Source organism: Microcaecilia unicolor, chromosome 2, assembly GCF_901765095.1.
Source record: "Microcaecilia unicolor chromosome 2, aMicUni1.1, whole genome shotgun sequence".
Lineage (NCBI taxonomy): Eukaryota > Metazoa > Chordata > Amphibia > Gymnophiona > Siphonopidae > Microcaecilia > Microcaecilia unicolor.
Window position 1 is genome coordinate 236,924,818 of NC_044032.1, and position 17,383 is coordinate 236,942,200.

A 17,383-nucleotide genomic window follows, 5' to 3' on the forward strand; every position below is an offset into this window, starting at 1 on the left:
GGTGAGTTAATAAAAAAGAATTGAATATAAATTTACACCTTTCTCGAAGCAGGTACAAATTTGTGCATCAGCATTTTCCCACTACTGGGGATTGGTTTTGGTAGCCTATTTTCTAAAGGCATATAGGTGCCCATGTTGTCCTTATAAAATAGGTGCTTTGCTCTTTTGCATTTTTCACCTATGGTGTCTTGTTATAAAATCAAACCATAGCAGCCACAAGATGATATAGCTGTTCTATTATTGATAGAATTGCAAAAATCTAGTAGAAAATTCAAAGAGAAAATTCAGGTCAAAATTTTCCATCCCTAATAAACTTCTAACATCTCTCAACTAAAACAGTTTTCTGATTGTTTTATTAGGTATATCCATTCAACGTTTAGCTAATAACGTATAAGAGACTGTATGATAAATGATTTCGGCCACATTGTAAGGCACAAAGCCAAAGGCCATAGTTTCACTGTCTGCAGCACACAGGAAGTATAATTGTTGAAATAATTTAACACATCCCAGTGCTCCTGCATTTATACAGGGGCCAATTTCCAAGCAGTTTCCACATGTACAGTGGTGTGCAAATTCTGGAATAAGCAACTCTTAATGTTTTGAAGCTTCAGTATGCAATTTTCCACATAATTGTAGATGTAACGGTGGAACATTGTACAAAATGGCCCTTATTTTACAAGCCCTATTCACATTTGATACATAAATAAACTGGCACTTAAACCTTTATCTTGCATAAATTTCTAAGTCCCCATGTTACAAAGCCAGAATAAACACATATGAAACCCAAGTATGTGCAAATTGCAAGAGGGTGTGGTCTTAAAGTGTTTTGGGTAGGACAAGAGCGTGGGGACTATATATGTTCTAAAAGATTGACTCCGGAAGTTACACTTGCTACCAAGCGTGTTTAGGATTTGGGTAACAGCTGCTAGGGAGAATTGTTCCAGCAGTTGGTAATTGAACCCATGCAGGATGAGGCCACCTGGTGCTTACCAATTGGGATAGTGTTTCTCCCAGTCAGCCAACATGATCCTGTCCCCAATCCTTCCAAGCTGTGTCTCTGCCGGGTTTGTTAATGCCCCCTGACTTTCCCAGAGTCTTGTCTCAGACACTGCCACTGGAACAACTGTTATGTTTTATTCCTGCATCAGGTGGCTATTGATAAGCTTGATGTGCATGGTGTCTGAACTTCTTCACTGTTTGCTTAGTCTTGTAAGAATAGTATTGGAGTGTTTATGTTATATAACTCAAACTCCAACAGGTTAAAAAAAAAGCACAAAGCGCCTTCAAGAACAGGTTAGCGCCATGATGTGGCTTTATTAAAAAACCTGACATAGTCTGTGTTTCGGCAATCTGACTGCGTCAGGGGTCTTAGTGATAATTGAATGATTGTGTAAATTCCTGTGTTGTACACTGCCTAGGGCAATTGGATAGAGCAGTTCATAAATATTTTAAATAAATAAATACTATGATCCAGTGAGTCAGTGGAAAAAAACAATCTGAATGCTTTTAGAACTGCAGCTGTGCATGTGCAGAACACATGCAATACAGCATCCAGTGTGGGACTGCAACTATTCCTGGTAGCCTGTACCGTCAAAGAAATAGATGAATTACTCCAAAACTCACCAAAAGCTGCACAGGAAAACAGAGCAGTTGTTCTGGAGATAGTGCCAGCAGAAAGCCTATGAACAAGGTGGGAAGAAGTATGTATTATTGAGAGTTAGGCAACCACACTTAGGATTAGTGGAGCTGCCCTTAGTCCCCCGGCCTTACAAATGAACACTGTTGTAGGCAAACAAACATCAGACAGAAAGGATGTGTTGGTAGAGAAATATTTCATCATAGCTTATCAGTAAGGCCTCAAATTTAGTAGAGTTATTGTAGGATTACCAATCAGCAAAATTCTCTGCACACTCATATCCATGAAACACAGTGTTGTCAGGGACAGCTTAAGGGGTAAACCATTCAGGCACTGCCTCAGGTTGCCGAAGCTTAAGGGCAAAACCCAGCCTCATCATCTCCACCCTTCACAACAGCAGGAGCTCCCTTTTTTTGCTTCTGCCACTCAGCGCTTCTTAAGCCCACACTTGTGCCTGGCCACTGGCACTGCTGTAGGTTTTAAGGAACCCCCCCCCAATCCCTCCAGTCAAGTGCTGCTCAGTAGCAGCTGATTACCAAATCCTAAATGTGTTTGGTAGCAGGTATAACTTTTCAACGTTGACATTTTAGGACATAGACATTTACCTCCAGATTCTCTATAGGTCACCCAAATTTGGGCATGGATCCCAGATCTGCATGAAAAATAATTAGTCAGTTAAGTGTTAACAATCAATTATTCTGTCTTAATGTCCAAGACACTATATAGAATTGAATAATGGAGCTCACGTCTTAAATGTTTGCATGTCCACAAATGATCTTTATCATCATGTCAACACTGCTCTTCAATGTCAAACTACTTAAACATATACATTTTTTTGTGAAGAGGATCGTCAGAATATTCTGCAGCTCACTCCATTAGAAATCTTTGTTTCGTTTCAATAGTGGTGTGGCACAAATCGTCATTGATCCACAAGTTTTAGCTTTCTTTTATATACTTGATTTTTCACTCTCAAAAAACATATTAATATTCAGAAATTTCTTTAAATAAAACTGTGATAAGGTGCATAATGTAACACTTAGCTGGCAGCAACTTTCACCAGAAAAGAACCTCCGCCAACATGGCCAGGTTTCGGATTCTTCTTCAGGTAAGAGGTTCACTGGAGAGTAAAAGATGGTGTAAACATTCTTAGTCAACAGAGAAACACTAACAAATTCATACCGCACATGATTTCCTGCATGAGAAAATAAATGGCCGTGGCGTCAAAGCACGGTAATAACTTTTAAGTAGCTTTCAGCTGATCGTCAAACCACACATTCTGATTGGATACCGTCTATATAATTTTAATCAATCAGATCAAAGACCACCGGTCAGTCACGGAGTTCAATCCTGAGGGATGAAGTGTCTGTAACTGAAAAATCCAGTGTTGCTCCGTATAGTTTAACAACTGTCCAACTGCTCAGCTGCTCAGAATTTAGGTGATATACAGTCCCCACACGAGAAATCTGTTGATGGTCTTAAGAATTGAACAATCAATTATTGGCATTAACAAGCACTTAATTGGCAGTAATTGTATATTGTACATGGTATTTCTCTCACCTTTGTTGGTTTGTTCTTTTATTCAGGCTGTTCCTGGTTTATTATTATTTTAGATTTTGTTCACACCTTTTTCAGTAGTAGCTCAAGGTGAGTTACATTCAGGTACACTGGATATTTCTCTGTCCCAGGAGGGCTCACGATCTAAGTTTGTACCTGAGGCAATGGAGGGTTAAGTGACTTGCCCAAGATCACAAGGAGCAGCAGCAGGATTTGAACCAGCCACCTCTGGATTGCAAGACCGGTGCTCCAACCACTAGGCCACTCCTCCAGATCATTAATAAAAATAAAATAAATAAAGTGAGAAATAGGCACTTCCTATGTTCCCATGAGAAACAGGAATTGCCTGTTCCTTGCATTTAAAACCTGCAGTAGTGCAGGCAGCCAGGCACAAGTATGGGCTTAAGATGTGCACAGCAGCAGTAGCAAAGAATGGAACTCTCGCTGCTGTGTAAAGAAGGGGGGAAGGGAATGGGACTTGATATACCGCCTTTCTGAGGTTTTTGCAACTACATTCAAAGCGGTTTACATATATTCAGGTACTTATTTTTGTACCAGGGGCAAAAGAAGTAATTGTAGCACTGGAAGGGGAGGGGAGAATTGTAGTACTGGAAGTGAGAAGATGGTAAGGTGCTGATGCTGGCGTTAGGACTTGGGGACACCCTCCTCCTGGCCAGAATGTCCCTGGGAAAGGATTTTTCCCTGTGCCTGGCAAGAGAAGTGTCCATCTAAAGAAGGGAAGAGCCTGGGACAGACTGCAAAGGCAATTTAACAGGAATGCTGCATTCCCAAGAGAGGCAAGTGCCAACAGAGAGGGTTAGAACTGAGGAGAGAGTACTAGAATAGATATGCAAGGGAAATAGGTGTGTCTGAAGCTGTATCCATGCATAACATAGGTACACATGGGTTAGAGTGGCAGATGGGCCACAAATGTATCACCAGCACTTAATGTCAACTGGATTAGATAGGGACTATGAAAAGATAGAAAGTGGATGTAACATGCCATGAGCACTCACACGAGCACATCCCACTTCACCTGCCCAAACACAAGTTCCCATGTGCTGTCACTGTATATGTGTGCTGCAGTCTGACAGCACATGTAGCCCTATGCAAGGAGGGAGAGCAAGGACCTAGAAAGCACTGCTCAGATGTCTGCCATCCACTTGGTCCACTATGCTCAGATATCATTCCAAATGAATAAGTTCTAGGAAACACTGCACAGGTCCAGTACCAAACAGGAGTGACAGAGAACTGGAGGGTTACAAAGTGGGAGTGGGAAAAGATCACCAACCTGCAGGACATACATACGGCGAATAGCAAAATCCTGCCCTGGATACTGATTCAACCTCTCTGTTCACTTCTCTCCTTTCCATATAGATTGAAGACATGAAAAAGAGGCCAAGTACCTGTACCACAGGAGACCTGAATAGCTCCAGAGGGTCCATGCCCAGATGCTGGAGGGAACAGGTCAGTACCAAGCACTCATATGCTGGCACATTGAGGGCATCCACACATGACTGCTGTCATTACATCAGACCCAGTCTTAGCACCACTGCTACAGCTACATTGATCAGTGACCTGCCACCATGAGAGCCCACATCCAGTATATGCCATTTGGAAGTACACATGCACAGCTGGCACAACATCTAACTCAAAAGAGCCCCTCTAGGATTCCTTCAACACTGTTGCCCCCATCCTTCTCAGGGTAGGGAAACTGCTGATGTTTTTGAGGAGCCTCATATCCTATGTCCTGCTTTACCCCAATGCACTGTTGTCTCTGAAGGTGTATTTGCCACTATTCTGAGAGACCAATAGTCCCTGTGCCCAATTCCATTCCAAGCCAGTCCTCATTTTCAGATCATTAGTGCCACCACCCAACAAATATTGTAGAAAGGCCATATGCTGATCCATGTGGCTCACCATGTCTCTGCTGTAGGCTCCACAGCAGCTGTTAGTATTGTATAGTTGTACCATACTCATTTATCATCTCTAATCCTCATACCTTAAGGCCTCTCCTGGAACATCTCTGTTCAGTCCTGGGGATATCTGTTCAGTGAGTGCTTTTAACACAGGTTTCTGTCCATGAAATACATACATCCCCTGCTAGGCTGCTGCCACCTTACAGCAACCCTTAAACAGTGAAAAAATGATGTCATTCTTATTGCATTTCCCACCCAGTTCAAGGGTCTGATGGCTGCCATTCTTGTTCATTTCTACAGCTGTCATCAAGCTGCCAGACCCTCTGGAGAAGAGGTGCATGCCTGGCCCCTGCCCTCAGAAACAGTGGAAGAGACAGAGCTGGAAGACGAACAGCAGAGCCTGTTGGAGCCCCTCCAACCTCTCTGCCAAGCATCCCTCACAACTCCCTCCATCCCTGGCCATCCTGGTGTGCTACTCCTGGAAGAGGATGATGATCAGGAAGTAGTTCTTGTCTCTAACATTGAGAAGGTTCAGGTCCTCAGCGATCCCCATCTCCTGCCACTCATGCAGCCAATGCATCATCCGCTGTGGGCATCTAGGGGTACAGCTCAGTCTGCAAACCCAGGTGGTGCAGAAGATAAGGCACTAGATGCATTGGTGCAGGAGGCTCTAGACCAGAGGCTAAGGCTTATAGAAGAGTGCACTAAGGATGGAGTGTGTTCTAGGGCACATGCAGCATACGTTTGGGGACTTAACATATGCCTTAGAGCATGCTGACATCATCCGGATGTCCATCATCTTATGCCCCTTAGCTTAGCCACCTCCTGATATCTGTCCTCCTCTTCTCCCAGAGGTGGTCTCCTTCCATACCTATGAACAGTACCCCTTTTTAAAATAAAATTGTTCTTAAAATTTTGTAATAAAAAAAATTTCATTGTTAAAGCATCAGAGTTAAGTGTATTTCATGCATGCAAATGGTTCTTCACCCTCTCTGATCTGGCAACATGTACTCACATTGGCACACAGTCCCAATCCCAATACATTATTGATGGTAAGAGAGCCTTGGGACATGAAGCAACCCAAGTGTACTGTAGGCCTGTCCTTTAAAGTGTGGTTGCACAGACTACAGATGCCACTCCTTTTTACTAGGGTCACATGCATATCTGCATTAAATAATAAAAAAGAAAAACACCAGAACAGCATTGATTATAGAGGTGTTGGTCCCAACCGATTACTCAGTGAATCGCATGTAGAGAGGGAAGATCCTTAGGGTATCAAGAAAATGTGGCAGAAAGATACAGAAATATTTCCAATCATTTTGTGTACCACAGGTTTGATCAAAAAGAACTTCCAAGTGCACCTGGATAAGTTCCCTATATGTGCTACATCTTATGAACTCCAGAAAGAAGCTCTTTTTGGCACAATGCAAGTACTACAGCAAGTGATAGCAGTAAATTTGAGAGACTGAGATCATATTCCACGTACTCTGGCTTAGGAGTGAGATTCATTCCTGTCATGGTGTATGCAAAATTAATCCATTTGGAGAAATTGCCCCCAAGGTAAACATAATAGAGACATGGTCAATGTACTGGGTTGTGCTGTAATCTTTCATGGCAAACAGCCATTTAATCTGACTGAGAGAAATTCAGCAGCTATCACTGTAATGACTTTGTACTTCACATAGCTAACACTCAGCCTAATTTTTATACCACTGTCATCCCAGCACTCACATAAGAGTAGGCATACTGGATCAGACCAATGGTCCATCTAGCCCAGTATCCTGTTTTCCAACAGTAGCCAAGCCAGGTCACAAGTTCCTGGCAGAAACCCAAATTGTGGCAACACTTCATATTACAAATCCCTGGGCAATCAGTTGCGTCCCATTCTGTCTCAAAAGCAGACTATGGACTTTTCCTCCAGGAACTTGTCCAAACCTTTTTTAAACCCAGATACGCTAACCACTGTTACCACATCCTCCGGCAAAGAGTTCATTGAGTGAAAAAATATTTCCTCCTATTTGTTTTAAAAGTATTTCCATGTAACTTCCTCGAGTGTCCCCTAGTCTTTGTACTTTTGGAACGAGTAAAAAATCGATTTACTTCTATTTGTTCTATACCACTCAGGATTTTGTAGACCTCAATCATATCTCCCCTCATCTGTCTCTTTTCCAAGCTGAAGAGCCCTAACCTCTTTAGCCTTTCCTCATACGAGAGGAGTTCCATCCCCTTTATCATTTTGGTCACTCTTTTTTGAACTTTTTGTAATTCCGCTATATCTATTTTGAGATACGGCGACCAGAACTGAATAAAATAATCAAGGTGCGGACGCACAATAGACCGATACAAAGGCAGTATAGTATTTTTTAAAATAATTCGTAGCATCCTGTTTGCTTTTTTGGTCGCCACCACACACTGAGCAGAAAATTTCAGCATATTATCTACAACAACACCCAGATCTTTTTCTTCAGCGCTGACCCCCAAAGTGGACCCTAGCATCAGGTAACTATGATTCGGATTATTCTTACTGTATCTTCTGATCACCAAGATTGCTCTTGTACAAGCCATGTAAATCATGTGGAAGCCTTATTGCCACTGAGGACACACCCCTTCCCATTCCCTTTAGATCTATGGATACACCAGACTACTGGCTAATACAGAGGCAGAACCCATTACATGGTTATTTCCATGACATACAGAATAACTAGCTTCACTTTAGTAAACAGATATTACAATAAGCACATGAAAGTGTCCACCCCACTCAGACCCCCATCTATAACAATGGCATAGCTACATAATCTGGGTCTCATGAAATTAATAATTGGACTGCGTAATGTATAATCAGCCTGCACATCACATCCCTATCAATTCATGGGATGGATGCCCCAGCTCACTGAACATACGTCATATGTATGCAAAATTAACCCACTTGGAGAAATTGCCCCCAAAGTAAACACAATAGATGTAATCTTTCATGGCAAACAGCCATTTAATCTGACTGAGAGAAATTCAGCAGCTATCACTGTAATGACTTTGTACTTCACAAGCTGCTTTCCCAAACCAGCAGCAGCAAAACAGAAGAGCCATTGCCGGGCCTTACTTGTACATACCTGCAGCTGCCGGTCCGCTCCCTCCAATGTCATTTCTTGTTCCGGGTCAGAGCCTGCAACCACAGTTATGGTACAGTAAAGTCCCGCAGTGACTCTCTTTTGTTTTGCTGCTGCTGCTTCTGATTTGAGAAAGCAGTAGAGGCAGAGGGCAGCAGGGGCCAGATGCTGGATAGAAGTTTAGAGGAGAGGGGGCAGGTGCTCTGAGAACAGGGGGGAAGCATGTCATCTTACAGAAGTTTTTCATGGTGTGAGAAAAGCAGTGCATTTTTCTAGCAAAAAAGGTGCCGGTACTCAAATGCTAGGGCACTCTTCAAGGGTGGGGTGATTACTGAGGGACTCATCCCACAATAATAGCCAGACCCCTGCAACCAGTCACAGAATCTATGACTAGGCAGAATTAGTGTGTAGAGCCTGAACTCTTTCATATGTAAGCATTTATAGATGAATAACTCTTCTGGGCAAAGCTACCCAATGAGTAATTCCCAGGTTCCGTTTACAGAAGTCTGGCTAAACCAACTTCCTAGCTCTGTCCAGGGGTTAGATATTATAAAGGAACCTGACTGTTCTGGGCCTACACCAGAACTATTCTTCTGTTAGAGAGAACTGGAATAAAAGTAAAGTCACTGCTGTGAAATACAAAGTACTGCATGCATCAACCTTCTCTTATATGAGCACACAATTCTGGAATACACTACCACGCAACCTGAAAACGATCCACAAATTAACCGACTTCCGCAGACTATTGAAGACTCATCTCTTTGAGAAGATTTACTGCAAAGACCAAAACACATGAATCCATACATGCTAATAGAAAAACACCAATACACTCTCTTCTGAATTCTCTTCCCCTTACTTTCACTACACTTAAAACTCCACCCACAGATAAAATTGTTATACCCTAATGTTCTCCTGCTATTGTTCTATCGCCCTATCATTTCCCCATTGCTACATTCCATTGTTCTATTCCCAGATGATACTTGACTTTGACTTTGTCTTCCCATAACTCTCCACAACGTACCCCATAATCGTACTGTGACCAATTGTATTTCGATCATTCACAATGTATTGTAAGCCACACTGAGCCCGCAAATAGGTGGGAAAATGTGGGATACAAATGCAATAAATAATAAAATAATAAATAATTTTAAACTTGAGGTCCATGGGTCAATTTTAGCAAACAATGGAAAAGGTGCCGGTACTCAGTACCCCCAAGAACCCCCTCAAAAAAAGCCCTGGAGAAAAGTGAATAGTTTAGCTCTTTAGGGAAAGGCCTGTAGAAACTGAGCAATGCAACATGAGTCAGCCTGATAGCTGATGCTAGCTGTGGCCTGAAGGGTTGTTCAGGTGAACTGGAAGTGCTTGTCACCTCTACATTGTGGGCAGGGTTGCCAGGTTGAAAAAACTTTCCCCGCCCAAAACCCGCACAAAGTTAAACCCCGCCCCCGACGTACCCTTGATGTCATCAACCTCTCCTCCGACGTCTTTAGCCCCGCCCCTGATGTATCCACCAACGTCACTAACCCCACCCCCGACGTCGTTAACCCAGCCTCTGCGGGGCTTCTATTGGACCAATAGAAGCCCAAGAAAACCGCCCAAATCCGCAATGTGGCTTTTTAAAAACCGCCCAATTTCCCGCAGCCTGCAGCCAGCGAAAATTGCCCGCAACGGGTCATGGAAAGCCATCCAATTGGGCGGGAACTGGCAACCCTGTGGGCTCTAGGCGTTTCTCTAGCTGTTTGCATTCTTGTACCCCCCCCCCCCCCCCCCACACACACACACACACACTCACACATACACCTACTACCCACCACCAACTGTGATACAGGACTTCACACACAGACACACAGGTTTAAATAGACACAGCCAAATACACATACAGACAGTGGTAAATAGACACATCACACACACAGGATGCTGCACAAAGACGGATGAGAGTGGAAGGGGTCAGGTATTTAGAGGATTGAAGAGGGTGCTTGGTAGAAAGATACAAAATGGTGCTGAGTTGATATTACTGGGGATAGTGAGGGTTAGGTGAGGACAGAGAGGTTGCTAGTTAGTAGCTGAGAGAGGACTGTTTCACACCGAGACACCAACCAACAGCACAATGCACCAAATAACACTCCAGGTAAAAAAAAACATGTTCTCTGGCTTTTAGTTGCTATTTGTAGCTTGTGTACATTTGGGCACATCTTTTATATGTGCCATCCATGTTCCTGATGTTTGTGGAATATGTCCTGTGCACTTGGTTGCTGGTTCCACCAAGTGCATGCATGCTCTTCGCTCCAAACATGCCCCCTTTCAGAGCGCATACATGTATGCGACATGCTGTATGTGTGTGCACTTGTTTTATTGTAGAATAGTGCTGAGTGTGTTCCCAGCTTTTGATGTTGATTTTGGGCATGCAAATGACACCTAACTTTTATAGAATTGTCATCGCAGTGTCTGGCCGTGGAGGAAGTTTGTGTTGCTGTCAGTGACATGACACCAGAATTTGAATATAATATTTTTTATGTGTTGAATTGTAAAGTAAAACATCCTACTTCTGCTTTGAACCTGTTGTTGGGGGGAGTTTTATTGGATTATCTGAGAATGTTTTATATGAATAAATAATTATTTTCTATATTATTCACATTAAAAATGTATGTTGAGTGACATTAATTTAAATTAGAAAGTTTAGTAGATGGCTGAAACTGACTGGGACTGCAATATAATCAAAAGAGAAAGCTCAGTGGTTAACAGAGCTGGGTCTGCATTTTCATTTCAAGACCTAATGCCTTTTGCTGCTTGCCCTCTTCCAGTTGACTGTCTGAAGATCACTGAGTCTGCTACTGAGCTCACTGGAACAGTCAGGAAGCTTGGGAGGGAATGCCAAGTTTGCATATGCACATAAACAGGGAGACAGATCATGGCAGCAACATCAGAAGTAGGAGGGAGGGGAGCTATGGGATCTAAGTTTGTGGAATATTTTAAGTCCAAAACTTGGGGGTCCATTCTCATAGTATAAACCCTAATATTTGTGCGGTTCATTCCACAAGATTGGCCCCAAGCTGGGGATGTGATGACAAAAATTGGCTCAGGGTAAGCCAGGACTGCCTTTGACATAGGCAAATTAGGTGTATAAATACCTGGATCCCAGAGGACCACTATTCCAATTGCACGCTTTATTCTATATTGTAGTGTTTTCCGAAAGGCATTAACTTTTGGACATTGCCACCATATATGTGCCATCCTACATGTGTAGCCATATAACTGCCAACTTCTGTATAAGAGGACATCCCCTTTTTTGAACATCAAGTCTTCTGTTTTTATTGCTGCTGTTTTCCATTTAATGGATCATAGAATGAAGAAGGCCAGTGGCTTAAAAAATGCTGCATCATATTTCACACAAATACTCATGGCATGTATCTGCCTTGCCTGGAGCCTAAGCATATTATTCCTAGCTGTTCACCTGCCAGCAGATGATAGCTAGAGGTCTTTAAGGTTGTCAACTATAATGAATGGCTCCCTGAAGTCTGATCCAGATTTATTGGAGAGGAAGATCCAAGAAATGTCAACTTTCTGAGTGTTGAAGGAGGCTGTGTTGTTTCTGTAGCTGCTCTCAGTCCCTGCAGGTGATCTGATTGCAATGGGTTTGTAATCTGCTGCTGTTAAAATATTCTGAAGGGGTACATATTAATAATATTTAAGATGACTTCAGAGTAGAGGAAAGTTTAATTATTGCAGTAACTTTGGGGATCCCATAAGCCCCAGCCTATTTTGTTGTTGGGGAGGAGGTGACAGGAGCAATAGACCACCAAGGAAATCTTCAGGGTGGAGGTGAGGATTGAGAAGTCCAAAGGCCATAGGCCACCAGGGTTATTTATGAGATTGAAGGGTAGTCCACATAGTTAGGGGGAAGGAGGTGTTGGGAGCATCAGGGGGGAGGAGTGGTTAGAACAGCAGGCAGGTTGGGATCAGTGAGCTGGTGATGATTGACTTTGGGCCCTGCTGGGCAGCTAAGGCATTTTGGGGGGGCTGGGGTTAGGGAACAGGAGTCATGAGGTCCTATTGGTTTTGTTGTTGTTGTTTCTTTTTCTGTCTTTCTTCCTGTCAGGGCTTGAGCCAATCCCTGATTACCACAGTGGTATGCACTGCATCTCCTGACAGCACACACTTTTTAACCCTTAAAATGCTAAACTAGTTTTAGTTTTGGTTTACGCGAGTACCACATACCCCTTTGACTGATTCCATATGTTGAAAATAACTTTATTCTGCCGTATTATGTTACTGTCATGTCTGTGGCCGTGACCACCCTCATACTTACCCTGTTTCTGGGAGTCAGTGGCTGTGCTGGCTTCTGCTTGTCTCTGTGTCTGTCTCTGTCTTAGTTTCTCTCTGGCTCTGTGTGCTGATTGCCTTGCTGGACCTCACTTGTGTGGGCTATGCCTCTTCCAAGATGGCTGCTGACTCCTCTATGCCAGTATCCAAGATGGCTCCCACTTATCCTTCCTGTGGGCTGACTTCTCTGAGTGTCAAGCCTCTGTTTGGAGGCAAGGAGATTGCTGCAGCCCTTGCCTTTGCATCATCTAAGGGCCCTGGTATGTAGAGTGCGCTGTGCACTGCTACATTGTCCAGCTCAGTGTGAGTTCCTAGTGTATGACTTGTTAGCTTGGGCACAGCCTTGCTTTTTAGCCTGTGTATAGCTTTACTAGATCTCCTGTGTTTGCCTAGTGTGAGTTCCTAGTGTATGACTTGTTAGCTTGGGCACAGCCTTGCTTGTTAGCCTGTGTACAGCTTTACTAGATCTCCTGTGTTTGCTTAGTGTATGTTTCTAGTGTATGACTTGTTAGCTTGGGCACAGCTTTGCATGTTAGCCTGTGTACAGCTTTACTAGATCTCCTGTGTTTGCTTAGTGTATGTTTCTAGTGTATGACTGGTTAGCTTGGGCATAGCTTTCTTGTTAGCTTGTGTTCAGTTTCCTAGTCTTCTTGTGTTTAGCCTTCTGGTTTTCCCATGTGTGTTTTCTTTTGCTTCTGGAGCTTCAGCCCTTGTTCTGTCTGTTGCCAGTACTCCTTGATACTGGAGCTCCAGCCATAGTCTTGCTCCTTGACCTGACCATTGCTTTGAACCTGCCTACTGCCGGAACCCGGACATTCCCTGCCTGTCTGCCTTGCTTTCGCCTAGGTGCCTGGGGGCACTTCTGTATCCTGATTCCTGCTGTTCCTGCTTGCAAGTTCCAGTTCCGGTTTTTCCTGTAAGCCCTGCCGGCTGCCCGAACCTGAGGGCTCAACCCTCGGGGAACGGTGGCTAAGCATAGGTGAAGCCTAGGTCCAGTGTTCCTCTCCAGCGGGTTCCGGTCCCGTGGGTTCCAGTCCAGTGGGTTCCGCTCCAGTGTGTTCCAGTCCAGCGGGCTTCACTCCTGTATGTTCCAGTCCAGTGGGTCCACTCCAGTGTGTTCCAGTCCAGCGGGCTCCACTCCAGTGCGTTCCAGTCCAGTGGGCTCCACTCCAGTGCGCACCCGTCCGGTGCGTTCCAGTCCTGTGTAGAACTCCAGTCCGGGGTTCCAGTCCAGTCTTGTCTCGTCTCTACCTTGAAGGTGATCTTGCCTGCCACTGCCGCTCCATGGTAGTGGCCCAAGGACTCACGAATCCAGTGCTCCCAGGGAAGAAGCCTGACAGTATGCCAAGGTCCTCGGGAACGCGACAGTTACAAACAACTTTTTCAGCAGAAAACCAGATTTAAAGTCACTATAAAGTGCTGCAGCAGTTTAAAAAAAGAGGTTACAGATATTCAGCACCATTATCCAGACAGTGGCTGGTGCAGAGTATTTTGACAGAGCGGTGACTGGCACTGCTATTCAGTTAGCAGTAAAATCAAGCCCGCTATCCAGATAGCTAATCCAGTAAAGTTAGGAAATAGTTTTTGCTGTTCTAACTTTATCCACAGAGTTACCTGGTTAGCACACTGATATCGCCTCTAATTGGATAACTTCTGGCTCTACCTTTACTCTACCCTGTACTGCTTTGCAGTGTTCAAATCGTGCCAGAGAGTTCTGTAATGATTTTCAGTGGTACTTTATGGATAGAGCCACTGAAAATGAATGGGTGGTCCAGTTAGTGGCATTTACCCAGACAGCAGGTGGTACTATTTGGATAACTGCATGTAATCCTCCATTATAATGGGGATTACTAAACAGATGAGAAACCCTTCCCTAGAGTCACTATGGGGAGGCAAGTGGGTTGGAAAGGGAGAGGGTGAAGCCCAGCCCCAAGGAGAGCGTTTATGGGAAAGTGCTGAGGGAAATGTTTCTGGTTATTGAATAACAATAGGGATGGAGTTCGGGGGACAGCATGAGGTCTTTGGTTGTCTCTATCCCCATTGGGACCCTTGTGGGGAGGGGGTGTCCTGGATGGGGTCAAAAAACTAAAGCTGAATTAATTGGAGGTTTCTGCCAGTACAAGCATTAACCGTGAAGTGGAGGAGTGCTCTAGGTGGGAAGCAGTGGCACCCAGCCTGAGAGAAGGAACAGGGAAGTAGTGGCGTGCCTAGCTTGCTTTCCACCAGGGGTAGGTCGCCACTGGAGCCTCCCTGCCCAAGGCGCGACACACCCTGCCTCCCGAAGCTCGTTACACCCCCCTGGGGTGCATTATCTCCTTCCTCCTAGCAAGGGGGTGCATGGAGCAGTTGCACGGCTGTCAGCTCTACCAGTCCCCTGACCCGGAACAGGAAGTAACATCAGAGGGGAAAGGGGACAGCTGTGCGACTGCTCCGTGCAACAGAGGCAGAACACCCCACTGCCCCGCCCTTGGTACGGAAGGAGCCTGTTCGGAGCCAAAGGTAGTAGCCCTGAGAGGTACCCCTTTGGGAGTGAGTGGGCAGATAGGGAGGTCTGACCATAGGATTTACAAATGGACTGTTGAACTGACACTGAAGTCTTAAAACTGGCACTTAACCTCAATTTGAACAAGTTAACTGCTTGAAATATAAATTGACTGTTGATACCAAGAAGGATTGTTTGCCTCCAGAATACAAAAAAGCTGGATGAACTGCTTATTGCAGAGTTTTCAGTAAAGTTTGTGTTTGGCTTACAAAACCTGGACTGGAGTAGTTCTTTGTGTGAGAGCGAAGTTTATTTACTCCCGGACTAATGAAGAAAGATAAAGAATAAATAAATAAATACCTAGCTTAACACCCTATGGCCTAATGGAGTAAGTCCAGCCCTGACTTGCACCCAGCTCAGTGAATAAGAAACTTTAAAACTTTGTTTTGTGGCTCCAGTCTTGGGTGCTGACCCGAGAAGAGCTAGCTGGTGCCCGAACTGTTTATGGTGAGGCCAGGGTTACATGCATTTCCATATCAGGTGCTAATTTTTATTTCAAAGTAATACTCTGTTTATTATGACTGATAACATAGTGCTCTCTGAATCAAGACTTTATATCTGTGGTGTAATTGGAAGACCTTCACACGTCAGAATCACTGATTGTATTAACCTAATGAAAAGCAAACTTGAAACTTAAGTTTTTGTCTTCTGATGAATGCACATGAACAATTTCTTAAACAAGCATTTCAAAGAAGGCTGAATTTGGTAGGATGATGTCTTTCCACTAAGCTATATAATATTCAGGTAGAGAAAGTTTGTTAACAATGAGGAAAGTGCTTTATCTTACTAACCCCCTTTTTTTTTTATTATTCTTTTAATGTTTAGGTGCCTTGACCCAAGCCATTCGCAATTTTGCAAAAAGCCTTGAAGGTTGGCTAACTAATGCCATGAACAATATTCCACAAAGAATGATACAGACCAAGGTAAAGGTACATTTTCTTGGTTCTCCTTCGTTTATACCCAAAATAGCAAAAGCAGTATGCAACATCAAGTTACCATCTCTGTAGCTCTGATAGCCTGAAAATTAAGAACAGTCATTCTGAGTCAGACCAAGGTCTATCAAATCCAACATCCTGTCTCCAACAGTGGCCAGTCCTGGTCAAAAATACCCATCAGATTCCAAAACCGAAATGTCTTTCTCATAGCTCATTTCTAGGGATGAGCAATGGCTCTCCCAGGTCCACCTGGCTAATAATCTTTTTTGGACTTTTCCTCCACACACTTATTCAAACCTCTCTTGAACCCTACTATGTTAGTTGCCTTGACCATATCCTCTGACAACTTATCCCACAGTTTTAATTAGATGCTGCATGGAAAAAAATCTTCCTTCAAGTTGTTTTCAATCTTCTGGTCATTAGCTCTTGCTTTTGAGCTTCCAAGGCTGTTCTCCTCTGTGGATGAGGGCACAACATTGTTAAGGGCTATACAATTTCTGGAAAACCTAAAATGCATATGGGCAAGTGGTCCGCTAGTACCAGTAAAATGGAATATGAAGAAGCAGATGTGGTGGAAGATGAATTTACATGCCTTTATTGTAGAGAGTGGGTAAAAGGACACCCAACACAGCCGTGTTTCATCCTGTGGGGCTGCTTCAGGTGCGATATAATACCTGAAGGCATTATCCTGTCACTTTCCCCAAGGTAAGAGAACTAAGGTGTGGTATAAATAATACCCAGGAAACACAGAGCATTCAACACACAGGATGCTCTGTGTTTTCTGGGTATTGTTTATACCACACTTTAGTTCTCTTACCTTGGGGAAAGGGACAGGATGACTCCTTCAGGTATTATATTGCCCCTGAAGCAGACCCACTGGGCGAATCAAGGCTGTATTGCATGTACTTTTATTCGCTCTCTACAATAAAGGCTTGTAACTTCATCTTCCACTGTGTCTGCTTCTTCATCTTCCATATGGTTTCTGGGCCTCCCTGGTCAAGCAGAGAGGAGGAAGGATGGACAGGGGATTGGGTGGGAACAATTCAAAGCAGTGGTAGTGGGAACCAATATGTGCTAGAGGAGGAAGGAGCCACTGACAGGCCTTAAAGATGGTTAGGTGGCTCTAAGCCACCCTTTGGCTTGCCCACCACTTGTGTTCCTCTCCCATTTTACCCAGGGTGTTGAAGAGTGGCCCCCTTGCCAAGGACAAACAGATCGAGGGGGTGGATTAGGCCTCCTTTATTGTAGCTTTGTAGATGTAGGGGGTAATTTTCAAAAGGTTCCATAAAGTTCTGTTGGGATGATGTGCACTAATCGTGACTTCTTTAACAGTAGTTACACACATAACTGCCATTTTAGAATACTAACTTAAG

General features: G+C 43.9%; 1 protein-coding gene across 1 annotated transcript in view; it reads left to right on the forward strand.

The window, feature by feature from the left end:
* RFX3 (regulatory factor X3) overlaps positions 1-17,383 on the forward strand; it is a 604,963-nt gene that overhangs the window by 525,606 nt on the left and 61,974 nt on the right. The window contains exon 12 of the mRNA XM_030193816.1: positions 15,901-15,998. Within this exon, the coding sequence (XP_030049676.1) occupies positions 15,901-15,998 (98 nt within the window). The remainder of the gene's footprint in view (positions 1-15,900; positions 15,999-17,383) is intronic.